The 12,682-nt window shown below is 41.5% G+C and overlaps 1 protein-coding gene across 1 annotated transcript in view; it reads right to left on the reverse strand.

Moving 5' to 3' along the window:
- Positions 1-7,518: 7,518 nt before the first annotated feature.
- Positions 7,519-12,682, reverse strand: part of CHN1 (chimerin 1) — a 163,717-nt gene continuing 158,553 nt past the window's right edge. Inside the window, exons 12-13 of the mRNA XM_054562313.1 lie at positions 9,612-9,717; positions 7,519-8,352 (exon numbers count right to left, since the gene is read on the reverse strand). Coding sequence (XP_054418288.1) covers positions 8,181-8,352; positions 9,612-9,717 — 278 coding nt within the window. The 3' untranslated portion in view covers positions 7,519-8,180. The remainder of the gene's footprint in view (positions 8,353-9,611; positions 9,718-12,682) is intronic.

Below are 12,682 nucleotides of genomic sequence, written 5' to 3' on the forward strand. Positions count from 1 at the left end.
ACTCGCCACACCAGCAGTCCTTCATTTCTCATGAATCATTCATGACTTTAATATTCTAAGAACTGGAGCTAAGGGGAAATTTTCTCTTAGAGAAGTTAGTAAGTTTGCAGAAAAACAAGGCTTCCCATGAACAAGTTGCTAGTTTGTTTAATCACCTAAAATTTTTTTGAATGCAGAACTTTTCAGAAGCTTTATTATGCTACCACGATCATAATCTTCATAAAGGCGAAATTGGTATTTCACCAAGCTTATCTGACCGTAGAGTCCTCTGTTCCTGAAATGGCTCCCCAATAAGACATTGAGCTCCCCAATGTATTACCAGACGTCCTGCTAATGAAACTGCCTTGTGAATCAATTAGAACCCAAGACAGCAAGAGAGAGCACGCCACAGCCATGAAGTGAGCATGTCAGAGTCTGGGAGTTAGAGGAGAATTTTGAAGGGCTTGGGGGTTGAGCTCAAGTGGTAGAGATGTATCTTTCAGGGCAGGGGGAGTAAAGTAGGTGAAGACTGCAGGGGTCTTGTAGGGAGTCGTGAGAGGTGAGCTATTGTTTGGTAAGCACGCTGTTTGCCAGGTGAGCAGTCTGTCTTCTCAGGTAAATCGATCTGCAGGACATTCCTGAAACTGTCTTATCTTCCCTGGGCAAAAGGTTCCTTGGAACAAGCAGCTAAGTCATGTTGACAGGAATTGTCTTAGTTCTTGGGCCTCTGGCTGTGTGAGGTTGATGCAGGTTGTCGTGATTCTCAGAGATTTTCATACTTCTGCCCTGGCTGGGTGTGGCTCAGTGGATTGAGTGCTGGTCTGTAAACCACAGGGTCGCCAGTTCAATTCCCAGTCAGGGCACATGCCTGGGTTGCGGGCCAGGTTCCCAGTAGGGGGCATGTGGGAGGCAACCACGCATTGATATTTCTCTTCCTCTCTAAAAATAAATAAAGAAATAAAGAAATTCATACTTCTAATATTTTGTGTAATGATAGTTTCATCAAGTGCAGTCTGGGAAATACAGGATTTTTCTTGAAGTAATTTAACCTGGTTTATGTTAGTACCCATTTCCCTCTTCTGATTTGACATCTAATATATAGGTAAAGCTATGCATTTTAGATTTAAAAATTTAAAAATATGTTTATTGATTTTAGAGAAAGAAACATTGATGTGAAAGAGAAACACCTATCAGTTGCCTTCCATACATGCCCTGACGGGGGATTGAAGCTGCAGCCTTTTGGTTTAGGAGACCATGCTTCAGCCAACTGAGCCACCTGGCCAGGGCTAGAATAGAATTTGAGTAAGGGAAGAGGGTACTGAAGACAGAGTCAGACTTAGGTTAGAAACTAGAAGATGAGGCTCTGCAGGGAAGCAGAAGTAGCCAAGTGCAGGGCCTATACAGCATTTTCTGCATTCTTGAGGCTCTGGCACCTGAGGCCTTGGTTCCGGAGAGGCTGCCACTGCTAGGGTGAACTATTTTCCTGGAGACAGCAAAGGGCTCTCCTGCAGGCCCCCCTGTGATACCCAAACCACCCTCCCCAGAGCCCACTATCTCCTTCAACTATCTCCTTTTATCAAACTCACACACCTCACCAGTCTTCTCCCCTCCTAAGTCACCCCAGGGCCAGGCGCAAGATGACTAGGGATAGTCCAGAGCCTGCTGAAATTCTGCAGAGTAATCCTAACCTGACTCAAGGAACCTGCCCTGCCTTGCCCATTCCTTCCCCTCAAAACCCTGTAGAGGCTCTGAGCCATTCTCTGCCCTCTTCCTTCTGCCTCCCGACTCACCCTGGTCCATCCCATGGGCCCTTCCTGGTGTGCTGTACCTCCTGTTTCTCTGGATGTGCGAGTATAACCTTCCTCCTCCACGACCACCATTGCCATGCCTGCGTGTGGTGTCACACCTGATTAAAACAAACCCCGCGTGCATATTTACATGCCAACAAGAAATGAAGCCGAATTCAGTCTGCACCCCAGGGACACATTAGAATCACTGGGAGCTGATGTATTTGGCCTGCAGGAGGACCTTAGGTGATTGTAATGAACATTAGGCCTCAGGGTACATCCTGGGACCAGCAGCAACACCTGGGAGCTTATTCGAACTACAAAATTTTGTCCCTGCCCCAGACCTCCTCATTCAGAACCTGGAGATGGGGTCTTTGCCAAGCCATCCAGGTGATTCTGAAAGATGCTCGTTTGAAAACAGGTGCACTGAACTACAGAGAAGCAGGCCATGAAAGGCTGAGAGTTTGTACATTTATGGCTACTTTTAATGCCGTCTCTTGGTGTGGACCTACAGCTTCTTCTGTTCCTAGACTTGGTGCATCCCTTCAATCTTAGTATCTTGTATTCCCAATTTTATTTGCCTTGGGGAATTTTTAACTTCTCTTTTGAGTTTTTCTTTGACCCATTGGTTTTTTAGTAGCATGTTGTTTAATCTCCACAGATTTGTAAATTTTTGTTTCTTGTAGTTGATTTCTAGTTTCATACCATTGTGGTTGGAAAAGGTGCTTGCTATAATTTCAGTCTTCTTAAATTCACTGACTTGTTTTGTGGCCTAACAGTTTATCCTGGAGGATATTCCATGTGTGCTTGAGAAGAATGTGCATTCTGTTGATTGGGTGGAATGCCCTGTACAGGCCTACCTCATAGATATTGCAGGTTCACCACAATAAAGTGAGTGTAATCTTTTTGCTGGTGGACGGTATTACCTTCAATTTGTAAAAATGCAACAGCTGTGAAACAAGGTAAAGCAAAACACAATAAAACAAGGTATGCCTTTATAGGTCTGTTAAGTCCCTCTGGTCTAACCTGTTGTGTAGAGCCAATGTTATTGATTTTCCCATCTGGATGATCTATATATTCATGAAAGTGGGATATTAAAGTTCCCTACTATTATTTTATTGCTATTTCTCCTTTTAGGTCTGTTAATATTTGCTTTATATATTTAGGTGCTCCTATGTTGGATGCATAAATATTTACAAATGTTATATCCTCTCACTGGATTGACCCATTTATCATTATGTAATACTCTTCCGTGTCTCTCATTATAGTCTTTGCATTAGTATTTTGTCTCATATGAACATAGCTATACCAGTTTTCTTTTGGTTTTCATTTGCATGAAATATCTTCTTCTGTTCCTTCACTTTCAAACTGTGTGCCTTCACATCTGAAATGAGTCTTTTGCAGTCAGTATACAGATGGGTCCTTTTTTTTTTTTTTTAAACCCATTCAGCCACTCTATGTCTTTCAATTGGAGAACTTAGTCCATTGCATTTAAAGTAATTATTGACAGGTGTGTACTTACTGCCATTTTAATGTTTTCTGGCTGTTTGTAGTTCGTTCCTCTATTCCTTTTTCCCTTGCTCTATTCCTTTGCGGTTTAATGATTTTCTCTAGTCTTATGCTTAGATTCCTTTCTCTTTATCTTTTGTGTGTCCACTACAGATTTTGCTTTGTGGTTACCATGAGGCTTACATAAAACATCTGGTAACAGTCTATTTTAAGATAAGAACTGAAGTTTGAATGTATTCTAAAAGCTCTACATTTTTACTCCACTCCCCCATCCCACGTTTTGTGTTTTTGATGTCACAATGTTCCTAGACCCTTGTGACAGAGCGCAGGCACTGATGTGGTTGAACTTAACCTTTGCATGCTTGCATCATCTCCTCACGTAGTTTGGATATAGAATAAACAAGTTATTCTTCACTATTACACATTTTCTTTGGTAATAAAAAGTACCTTAGGAAAATGTCTACTCATATGGAGAAGCATCCTAAGAGTAGGCCAGGCCTTGATTTTTGGCATGAACAAGCCCTGGCTTGTGTCCAAGTTGTATCTGTGCCTACATCAGAGGAAATGCACTGGCCTAAGCTTCATGCAGTGAAAACCAAGAGGTTTTTCTGTTTTCAGACCATTCCAAGCTTACATTTTACCTCTAGAAAGCCTTTTTTGCTAATTTCCTTCAGTGACTCATTTTAATCTCTCAATATCATTTCCTCTGCTTTTTGTTACCACAGTGGCATCGCAGTTAAGTGGTTACCTAACTAGGAAAAAAAAAACCAAACCAGTCCCTAGATTTTTTAGCTTCACATGCGGGTGTGTCCTGCTACAGTGCCACTGCGGATCTGAGCAGCAACAAAACCCCAGCACTTCCAAGTGTTCACCAGAGCTCCAAAAACTAGGTCAGGAATATGGGGCTTAACGCTTCTTGTGTTGTTTTGTGCTATTTGATAGAAAAAGCAATGGAAAACATTCATATTGTGAAGTATGTTATGACTGACAGTATTAAAATATAATCTCTTTAGTGGAGAACAATAAAGCTCATAAACCAGGGTTTTCCTTACGCTACATGGTGATGAGTGAATCGTAACTTTTAGCATGACTCTCTCTTGATTTTTGGCTTCAATCTGTGAAATATCAGTTGATGTGAGATCCTTGTGTGAAATGCGGATCTAGTGAAATAATTTTACTTTAAAATTTACTTAAGCATTTGCTGAGAGGTCCCAATGACTTTAATAAGGTATAAAAATGCATGGAAACCAACAAATGTTTAAATCTATAAAAGTACTCATATAACCTTTATTAATACAATTGCTAATTGGCCTTTGGTGGGTTAGTTACAACCTAATTCCTTGACTATACAAAACCAGGGGAAAACAACTACTTTAGTGTTTTTTTTTTCCATCATTACTATTTAAGAAATGTAAAGATGGTCACAGTCTTGTTTTAGATAAATCGTGAGACTCTTGAGCTGTCAGGTTGAGACCATTTCTTGTTCCAGAATGAGCACGAACTGTGCACGGGATTGGCCAAAATGATGTAAGCGCACTGGACGGCGAGGACCGACAGCACCACTGCGCAGCCTCACGTACGGAGGGGAATTAGGATTCCCAGGCCTAGTACAGTGCCTGGCCCATAGGGAGCAGGCAGGGAATGGGTGTGGAATGAGTGCACGACTGAGGAGTGCGCAACGGACCCAGGGACGCGGGTCTGGGCTTTATTCAGAGATAGTGCAAGTGAGAACTAGTTCTCTAAAAATGAGAGCAGCACAGATCCCTGGTGATGCTACATTCCCTGTAGCCTTCTCCTGCATTCCGCCACCGTGCACACCAGTCAAGGGCCAGAACCGTCCAGAGGGCCCGTGGAAACATGATGTGTGATAATGATGTATGTGAGGGTCACTATTACTTTAGCTCACAGAGGGAAATGCCTTTCACTTCGCACTAATAGGCAAATGTGAACGCCATATAGTCATTACAGGCGAATCAAGTCATAAAGATGCTTGAAGGGTTCCCATAAGAAGTTAGCCTCCCAACAACTAAAATAAACAGCTAGGAGAAGAGTTTTCAGTATCTTGCTTTCACAATGCTCATTAGGAATAACATTTTTGCTCTTTAAATGGACTTACCAATATACCTAATCAGTTTTGGGCCTGTAAATTCTAAAATATTTTACTAAAATGAATAGTGTTGGAACCCTGAACCTAACTTACTCAGAGGCCATCTATTTGAGCTCATCAAGTAACCAGAAACATTTTGATAAATATCCGTTCTTCCACTTAGAGACATTTAAAATCTCAGTTCAGTGAAGACCTACTTCCTCTGCCAGCTGGTGTAACTAACTGGCATTAAAAACTCACAAAAAAATGTTGAGAAAGGAAAATCTTTGATTTCTCAATAATTCCTTTAAAACCGTACATTTCAGGGCAGAGCATCCGCAGTGCAGCCAAGTCTTGGGTGATCATGGTCCCTCCTACTCCTGACTGAGTTGGAAACAAATAAAACCCTCTGCCCCCCCATTAAAAGGTCATGATTTAAGAAATCTCCCATCAGTCACAGAAAGATATGTATAAACAACTCAGGCTAGTTACTGAATAAGTCTCCCTGAGCAACTGGGAATTGTTTCTTCATTTCAAGGAGTATCACCCAACAGCCCAAGGGTTCTCACAAATGAGGGAGCTGTAGTTTGTATCTGCATGTCCTGAGGGCACGAATCACACATTCGTCAGTTTAAAACCACACCAGAGGGGGCTGGCGGGGGGGCGGGGGGGAGGGAGGTAGAGGAGGGTGAAGGGGGAATAAACGGTGATGCAAGGAGACTTGGGGTGGTGAACACACAGTATACAGATGATACTGTAGTCTAGAGCTGCACACCTGAAACCTGTATAATTTTATTAACCAGTCACCCCAACAGATTCAATAAAGATTAAAAAAATAAAAACATGCAGCTCATATCAAACAAGCATACCAAGTGCCCTTGTTCACAGACCTGATAAGCAGCAACCTGTCTGGATTTGTACTGAGGATGTCATCTGAATATCTGCTTAATATTTACTATGATCAGGCAGTGCTTCTGCTCCAGGTGAATCTCTCATTCTAGTACATGTCTACTCCCAGTCAACCACATCTACTCCTTTTAGAAAAACAAAACAGCGTGCTCACATTCTAATAAAGCATATTCCTTTACAAATTTCTCCTTTAAAAGACCTTTGTTCAAACAGAACTTTGTGCAAAAAAGAGCTTCAGCCACGAGCTCTTGGAAATTCATTCAGTTTACCTAAACCAGGACAGTCATGTGGTCCAATTTCTCTGCGAAATCTTTGACAAGCCAAAAGCACTGCCTTCATGGACAGCGTCTTTTCCTGTCCTCCACTTCAAAGAAAATTTGTTAGAAAACCCGTCTCTGTGCCTCATTAATCCGTGTATCTGACATTGTTTGGTGCAATGACATTGCTCATAGGGGCCGTGGTTAAGAAGGCAGCTGTGAGAGACCATCTCCTGAACAACCACAATTTTCTGAATATAAACATCAAAACATACTGCCAACTTCTACTATAGCCTAGGGGCAAAAATATGGAAAAAGTCCACTTTTCCGCCAGTTCCCATTTTCTTTGGATAGCCTGGAAAGCATCAAGGATTGAAATGGCAAAAATGGAAATGTATTATTTTTTTACTGTTTAAAGCAGGACGGAATGGTAGTTCTGAAAGTGCGCGCAGCTGGCGGACAGGGAAACAAACTCGGGTGGCGGCCGGGTGCCGCCCTGGGGGTCCTGGCATCGAGGCGTCCACAGAGGCCCCTCCAGCGGACGGGCTGCTGCTCTCTGGGATTCCCCTCGGGCTGCGTGTCAACACCACACACAGCTCACAAACCAAATGTTTCAAAAAGTCACTCCTTTTAGTTAGACTTTTTTCTTATTCTGATGGTTCTCGAAGGACCTCTCATCTGTGTGCCACACCCTCCGCCGCCTCCCAGGCCCCCACCAGATGAAAAAATATTCTAGATTTCTGTCAGAGTGTGCAAAGAAGAAAAATAAATTCAATGGATGGGTGTTCTAATTCTAAGCAGTTTTAAATTGTTATTTTAAGAACTCACCACAAAACTTTCAATAGTAAACAAAAGGTGAGAGGGATCACTCAGTGTTAAATAAGTGGCCAAACACATTTTCCCACATAGTTTCAATCATGGAAATAAGCAAGCTATCAATATTTTTAATTTCTAAAAGCCAAATTTAATAAATTAATAAATGCATGCCAGATAAAAACACAAAATTACAACTAAAACCCAATAATAATTTAACAGAAAATGCTCTGTGTTGTATTTTTTTTATTGGTATGGATCATTTACTAAAGTAACAATCTGAAAACACATTTTGCTTTTCTGCTGGAAAGAAAGTACTATGTTAGAGAAGAACTAAGAGAAACTGGAAATAAAGCGTTTGAGAAAAGTAGGCATATGTTATAGTCTATGGCAATGCAGCAGCCAGAGGTGCTGTTTTATCCATTGATGTGCATGTTTATATAAGTGTCGGAAACCAATGACATAGAACCCAAAAGCGAAGTCACGACAGATTTACTCTGCGAAACATGCTGAATTACAACCACAGACTACCCAGGACGAAGAGCGGTGCAGGCTTGTTGTCTCTTTTGTACGGGTTCCCTTGCCAAACGGGGCTAATCATGCAATAGCCTGAGTTTCTCTTAACATGATAAACACCCAGGGTTACTAGAACTGGAAAGCGTGTTCACTGTTTTACGAGGACAGCTGAGCGGTGCTACGCAAACAACGGAAAGTTCCTTCATTTTATGCTGGTTATATGCCCGAACTTCTAACCAAGGAATAATTCAGCTATAAGAGCCAATTAAATTACTATAAAACATTCCTTCATCTGTAAAACAATTTTTCCCTCAAACTAAAACTTTAAAATAAAATGTCTTCATTTTTGATAAGCAGCTCTACCACCAGTCTCTGATATCGTATATCGTTCAAGGCAGCCATTGCGTCTAGCTCTGGAGATCGCATGAGGGTTGGGCCAAAAACAATTCCCAGGTTTTCTGCATTCATAAGATTCTCCTTCTCATGGAGGGTCACTCTGAAAAACACAAGTAAAGGAGTATGATTCTGTGTAAGCCATGTGGTTCTTCATTGTACTTTGGCACTAAAACAACAGACTTGTGCGGGTTCAAGTCCCTTTGTGGCTTCTCTGGCCACAGCCAAGCGCTGCAGGGGTGTGTCTGCAAACAGGAGAGAAGGAACTGGGTCGTCTGGGGCATTCCCTGAGCCCCCCTCCCTCCCCCCACGTTGGCTCTCTTGTTTCCTGTAGATTATTTTTGCAAGTGTCTAGGGAGAGAGTGGTAGTGACATTAATAGGAAATGGCTCAGAGTAAGCAACCTTGTCAGAGAGGGTAAGTGTTTATATTCTTTTTACTGCTACAGTGAAGGCACAGAGACTTTAATTTGAGGGTTATTTCTTTGTTTTAGTGTGGAGTACTTAATTGTCTCCCTATATGAAGCAAATGTGAATTTACAAGTAAAGTTGTAAGCCCATTACACAAAAGTTTTAACTCCTGGTGCTTTTAGAGAGAAGAAACATGTAAATGTTAAAAGCACCATGAGTTAAATACTCACTTCTGGGTAACTTATGCTTAAAGGCATGCAACATAGATGTCAAGTTCTGCTATCTTTTTTTGTTTCTGATTGGTCTTATATTTTGAAACCCTAAAACCACTAAATCTTGGTCCTGTAATTTTAAAAACATTGCTTCAATGGTTAAGATTGAGGGTGACCGAGCAGGGAAATAAAGCTAAATCACCATCAATCACTTTAAAACATTAAACCAGAGTAACAAAATATTTCATTTTCCAGCCCTCCCTTTACCCCTTACTTTACTCTATCATTTTTTACAGCAGTTTTTAGTGCTGGCAACATTAATTCAATAATCTGCAACCCCATCGCAAGTCTAAAGTGCCTGTAAGAGAGCCAGAAGGCTCAAAAATGAGCCTTCTTGCAAGTTGCTTTGCTCTTGCTTTATTATGCTAATGCTGGTGTCTTTACAGCTACAACCTTACCCCTTTCCACAAAAATTAATGCATGTCCTTGGCAGAATATTAGTATTTCTAACATATTGCCAGCTCATACTAGAATTGCAAATACCTTTAGGTCAGAATCCAGTGTGCATTCAGTATTGTAGTGCACAGTATTTTTGCATTCCTTCTCTACATATGCAATTTCACACAAGACAACATTTGCATGCATCCAAAAGATCATTTGTCCTTTCTTTCACCTCTGGGTTCATCTTATTCTTACAATGTGGACTCAATACAAGTATAAGCTTCACAGGCTGTGACTTGCCTCTTCAGATGTGCCATGAGGTACCGGAGGGTTTCGCAGTGAGCGGGCGGCAGCAGTTTCAGTGCTTCGTGAAGGGTTTCTAATTGCTCATCAGGATCCATAATTTCTAAAGTAGCAAAATGAATAAATACCAAGGAGAAGAAGTTTAACAGACAACTGATATAAAGGGCTCATTTAATTCTGTTCTTGTGGCAATCTTTTAAAACTGGTAAGAAATGCTTTCTCACAGATCCTTGACCACAGCCTTTGAAGGTTATTTTTAAGGTTCAAGCCTCAGATTTCCAAAGGCTTAGTTTCAATGTGGCAATACCATTCACTTGAATTTTTGGGGAGAGCACCCAGTTTTTTCACTTGAATGTCCTGGAGTCTGGTAACTACGGAAATTGGCTATTAGATATTTAGGATGTAACTATAAAAATTTCAGACAAAAATGTACTTAATGATAAAAACTTACATATCCAAATGAGATCATCTTAGACCATTACCTATTTAAGGGATATTGCATTGTTCAAAATACTTTGAACACCCCCTTTCAGTGATGGTATAGAAGCTACGTGATCCCTTTGCCCCTGGCAACCCCTTGCTGAAGTCTTGTTATTTGATATTCACGCGTTTTTCTTTTTCAACTGAGACATGTATCATCCAGTATATATTTCCTTTATTAGATTTAGTTTTAAATTACTTTGTGTTATGCAAAATAGTCAAATCTATCCTCAAAGCACAAAGATCTTTTACTACTTAGAATATTTAGAAGATACGATGCAGCCTTTGAGACTTTGAAGGCAATTTCAAACGTTTTGAGGGAAAACAGGATCCCTGAAATGAATGGGACTCTCCCAAAGGTGTAAACTTTGAAGGGGCCCTCTTCTTGTGGGTATTTTAGTTCTGCTATGTTGACCAAAAAACCTAGCACGTTCCTTTCAGGTGACAGATCGCACTGAATTCATCAATTAGTCCCATAACCCAAAGCAATAAACATCTTTGGAATTCTGTGCTCATTCCTAGCACATTTCTGCTTCTATTCAAGTGTCAGGAAGATGGGGAGCCTTTAAATGTTTGGTTTCAGGGCAACTGCAAAGGGACCCCAAACCGCCGAGTCTTAATCAGGAGAGCAGCTGTGAGATGTTAAAAGGTCACATCTGATCAGAATGTGACATTCAAGACCCAAGACCAAGAATCCTAGCCTTTCAAATTTAATAATAGACCAACTCAACAGCAATGCATTGGAGTCAAGTAAAAAAATGATAAAAGATGAAGGTGAAAAGTTCTTAGTGTTGGTACAGATTTGATAAATTTCAGGATGTGAACACTGACTAAAGTTTTTTAATTCAAAGAAACTTTGGCCACCTCATAATTTCTGTCCAAAGCTTCCCCAGGGTTCCTGGTTCATTTCTTAGCGATAAAGAATGTATTATTTGACTTTTACCAAGATAAATAATGCATGGTCTTTGAACTTTGAGGCCTTGAAAGAGCGCCATTTCATAACAGCGATACCATCTTAGAGACTGAAACGCAATCACTTAATTTCTAGAATTAAGGGGAAAAATCCATTTACTGTAGAAAACTATACAGGACTTATTAATTGAAAACTACACTATTCTGGCAGTTGAAAAAGGAGCAATTTAGTTTTAACTTCCACAATTAATCCTTGTAGGGAGAATCTTGAGATGGTATGAGGTTAAGGACAGTGTCGGTGGGGTGGAAACAAAGTTCTGTTCATGGGGAGCTCACTCTGCCTCTTGGAGGGTGACCGACTACAAACAAGGAATATGTATCTTTTAGTTTATACTATGTTAGAATGAGGCAAGTGCTATGGGGAAAAAGCTGGACATGTGGAGGGGGTGTAATGATAAATGGAGTGGTCAGGAGGGGCCGCAGTGAGAAGGTCTGAACACAGGCTCTGAGGCAGTGGCGGGGAGCACATGGCGGTCTGGGGAAGACGGTGCCAGGCAGAGGGAGAGCCGTGCAAAGCTCCTGAGGGGAGCGCATGCCGGGAATGTCCACGGAAAAGCCAGGAGCCAGAGACGGCCGCAGTGCAGTGAGCATAGAGCGCACAAGGGATGAGATCGGAAAGGTAACTGCAGTCTCAAGTCAGGCGCCATAGGCTCTTCTAAGGACTTAGCGTTTACTGAGAGAAATGGGAAGGTCACGGTCCGACATACGTTTTCTTATAGGTCTCTCCTCTGGCTGCCAGGTGGGAAACACAATGGGAGGAGCTGGAGTAAAGGTGGAAAGACCATCCTAGTAATTACAGAAATTCAGGTGAGGAGGGACACTAGCTTAGATCAGGTGCTAGCAGTGAAGGTGATACGACGTTGCTGGATTCTAGGAATATTTCAATGGTTGCGTCCACAGGAGGTACTGATGAGGGATGTGTGAGAGGGAGAAGAGTAAACAATGAGCCAAGTTTTGGGCTGAGGCAACTGGGATGATGGAGCCTTCATTAGTGGAGACGGGAAAGATTATGGGTGGAGGAGGTTTCATGGGGAAGACCAAGAGTTCTGTGTGAGGTGTTCTTCAGACGCCCAAATGAACATTTTGATTGTGGATTAATCTGGTGTTCAGGGAGAGGTCCAGGCTGGAGCTCTAAATTTGAGACTATATGACAAAATGCACTTGAATATACTGATATCAAACTGACAGAGATCCTTCCCTGGAACTCACTTCTCCTTTCCACTTAGAGGAGTATTATCCATGATCAAGTTTTCAGAGACCACGAATCTTTAGCCCTAACAAGACCACAGCATTTAAGAATGAGACAGACAAAATGGAATGTAGTTAGCGATGAATGGCCACCTTCATGTTTCAAATACATGAAAGGCTTGCATGTGGAAGAAGGTGATACCAGGACCATTGCCAACGGGAGGGAGTTAAAAGCAGGCAGAGTTCTGTTGTCCATCAGGGGACTGGCTGCCTGGAGAAGCAGTGAACTTGCGGCTGCTGGGTATTTAAAAAAGAAAGTCTAGTTATATGGCTCCTTAGAGTATCTAAAAACTAAGAGTCTATGGTTCTCAATTATAAAATTATGTTTAGTCATTCAACAAATGTTTTTTCAGCTTTTTTTAAAAAAG

This window comes from Pteronotus mesoamericanus, unplaced genomic scaffold, assembly GCF_021234165.1.
Source record: "Pteronotus mesoamericanus isolate MK-2021 breed Mesoamerican mustached bat unplaced genomic scaffold, CSHL_Meso_final scaffold_651, whole genome shotgun sequence".
NCBI classification, from domain to species: domain Eukaryota; kingdom Metazoa; phylum Chordata; class Mammalia; order Chiroptera; family Mormoopidae; genus Pteronotus; species Pteronotus mesoamericanus.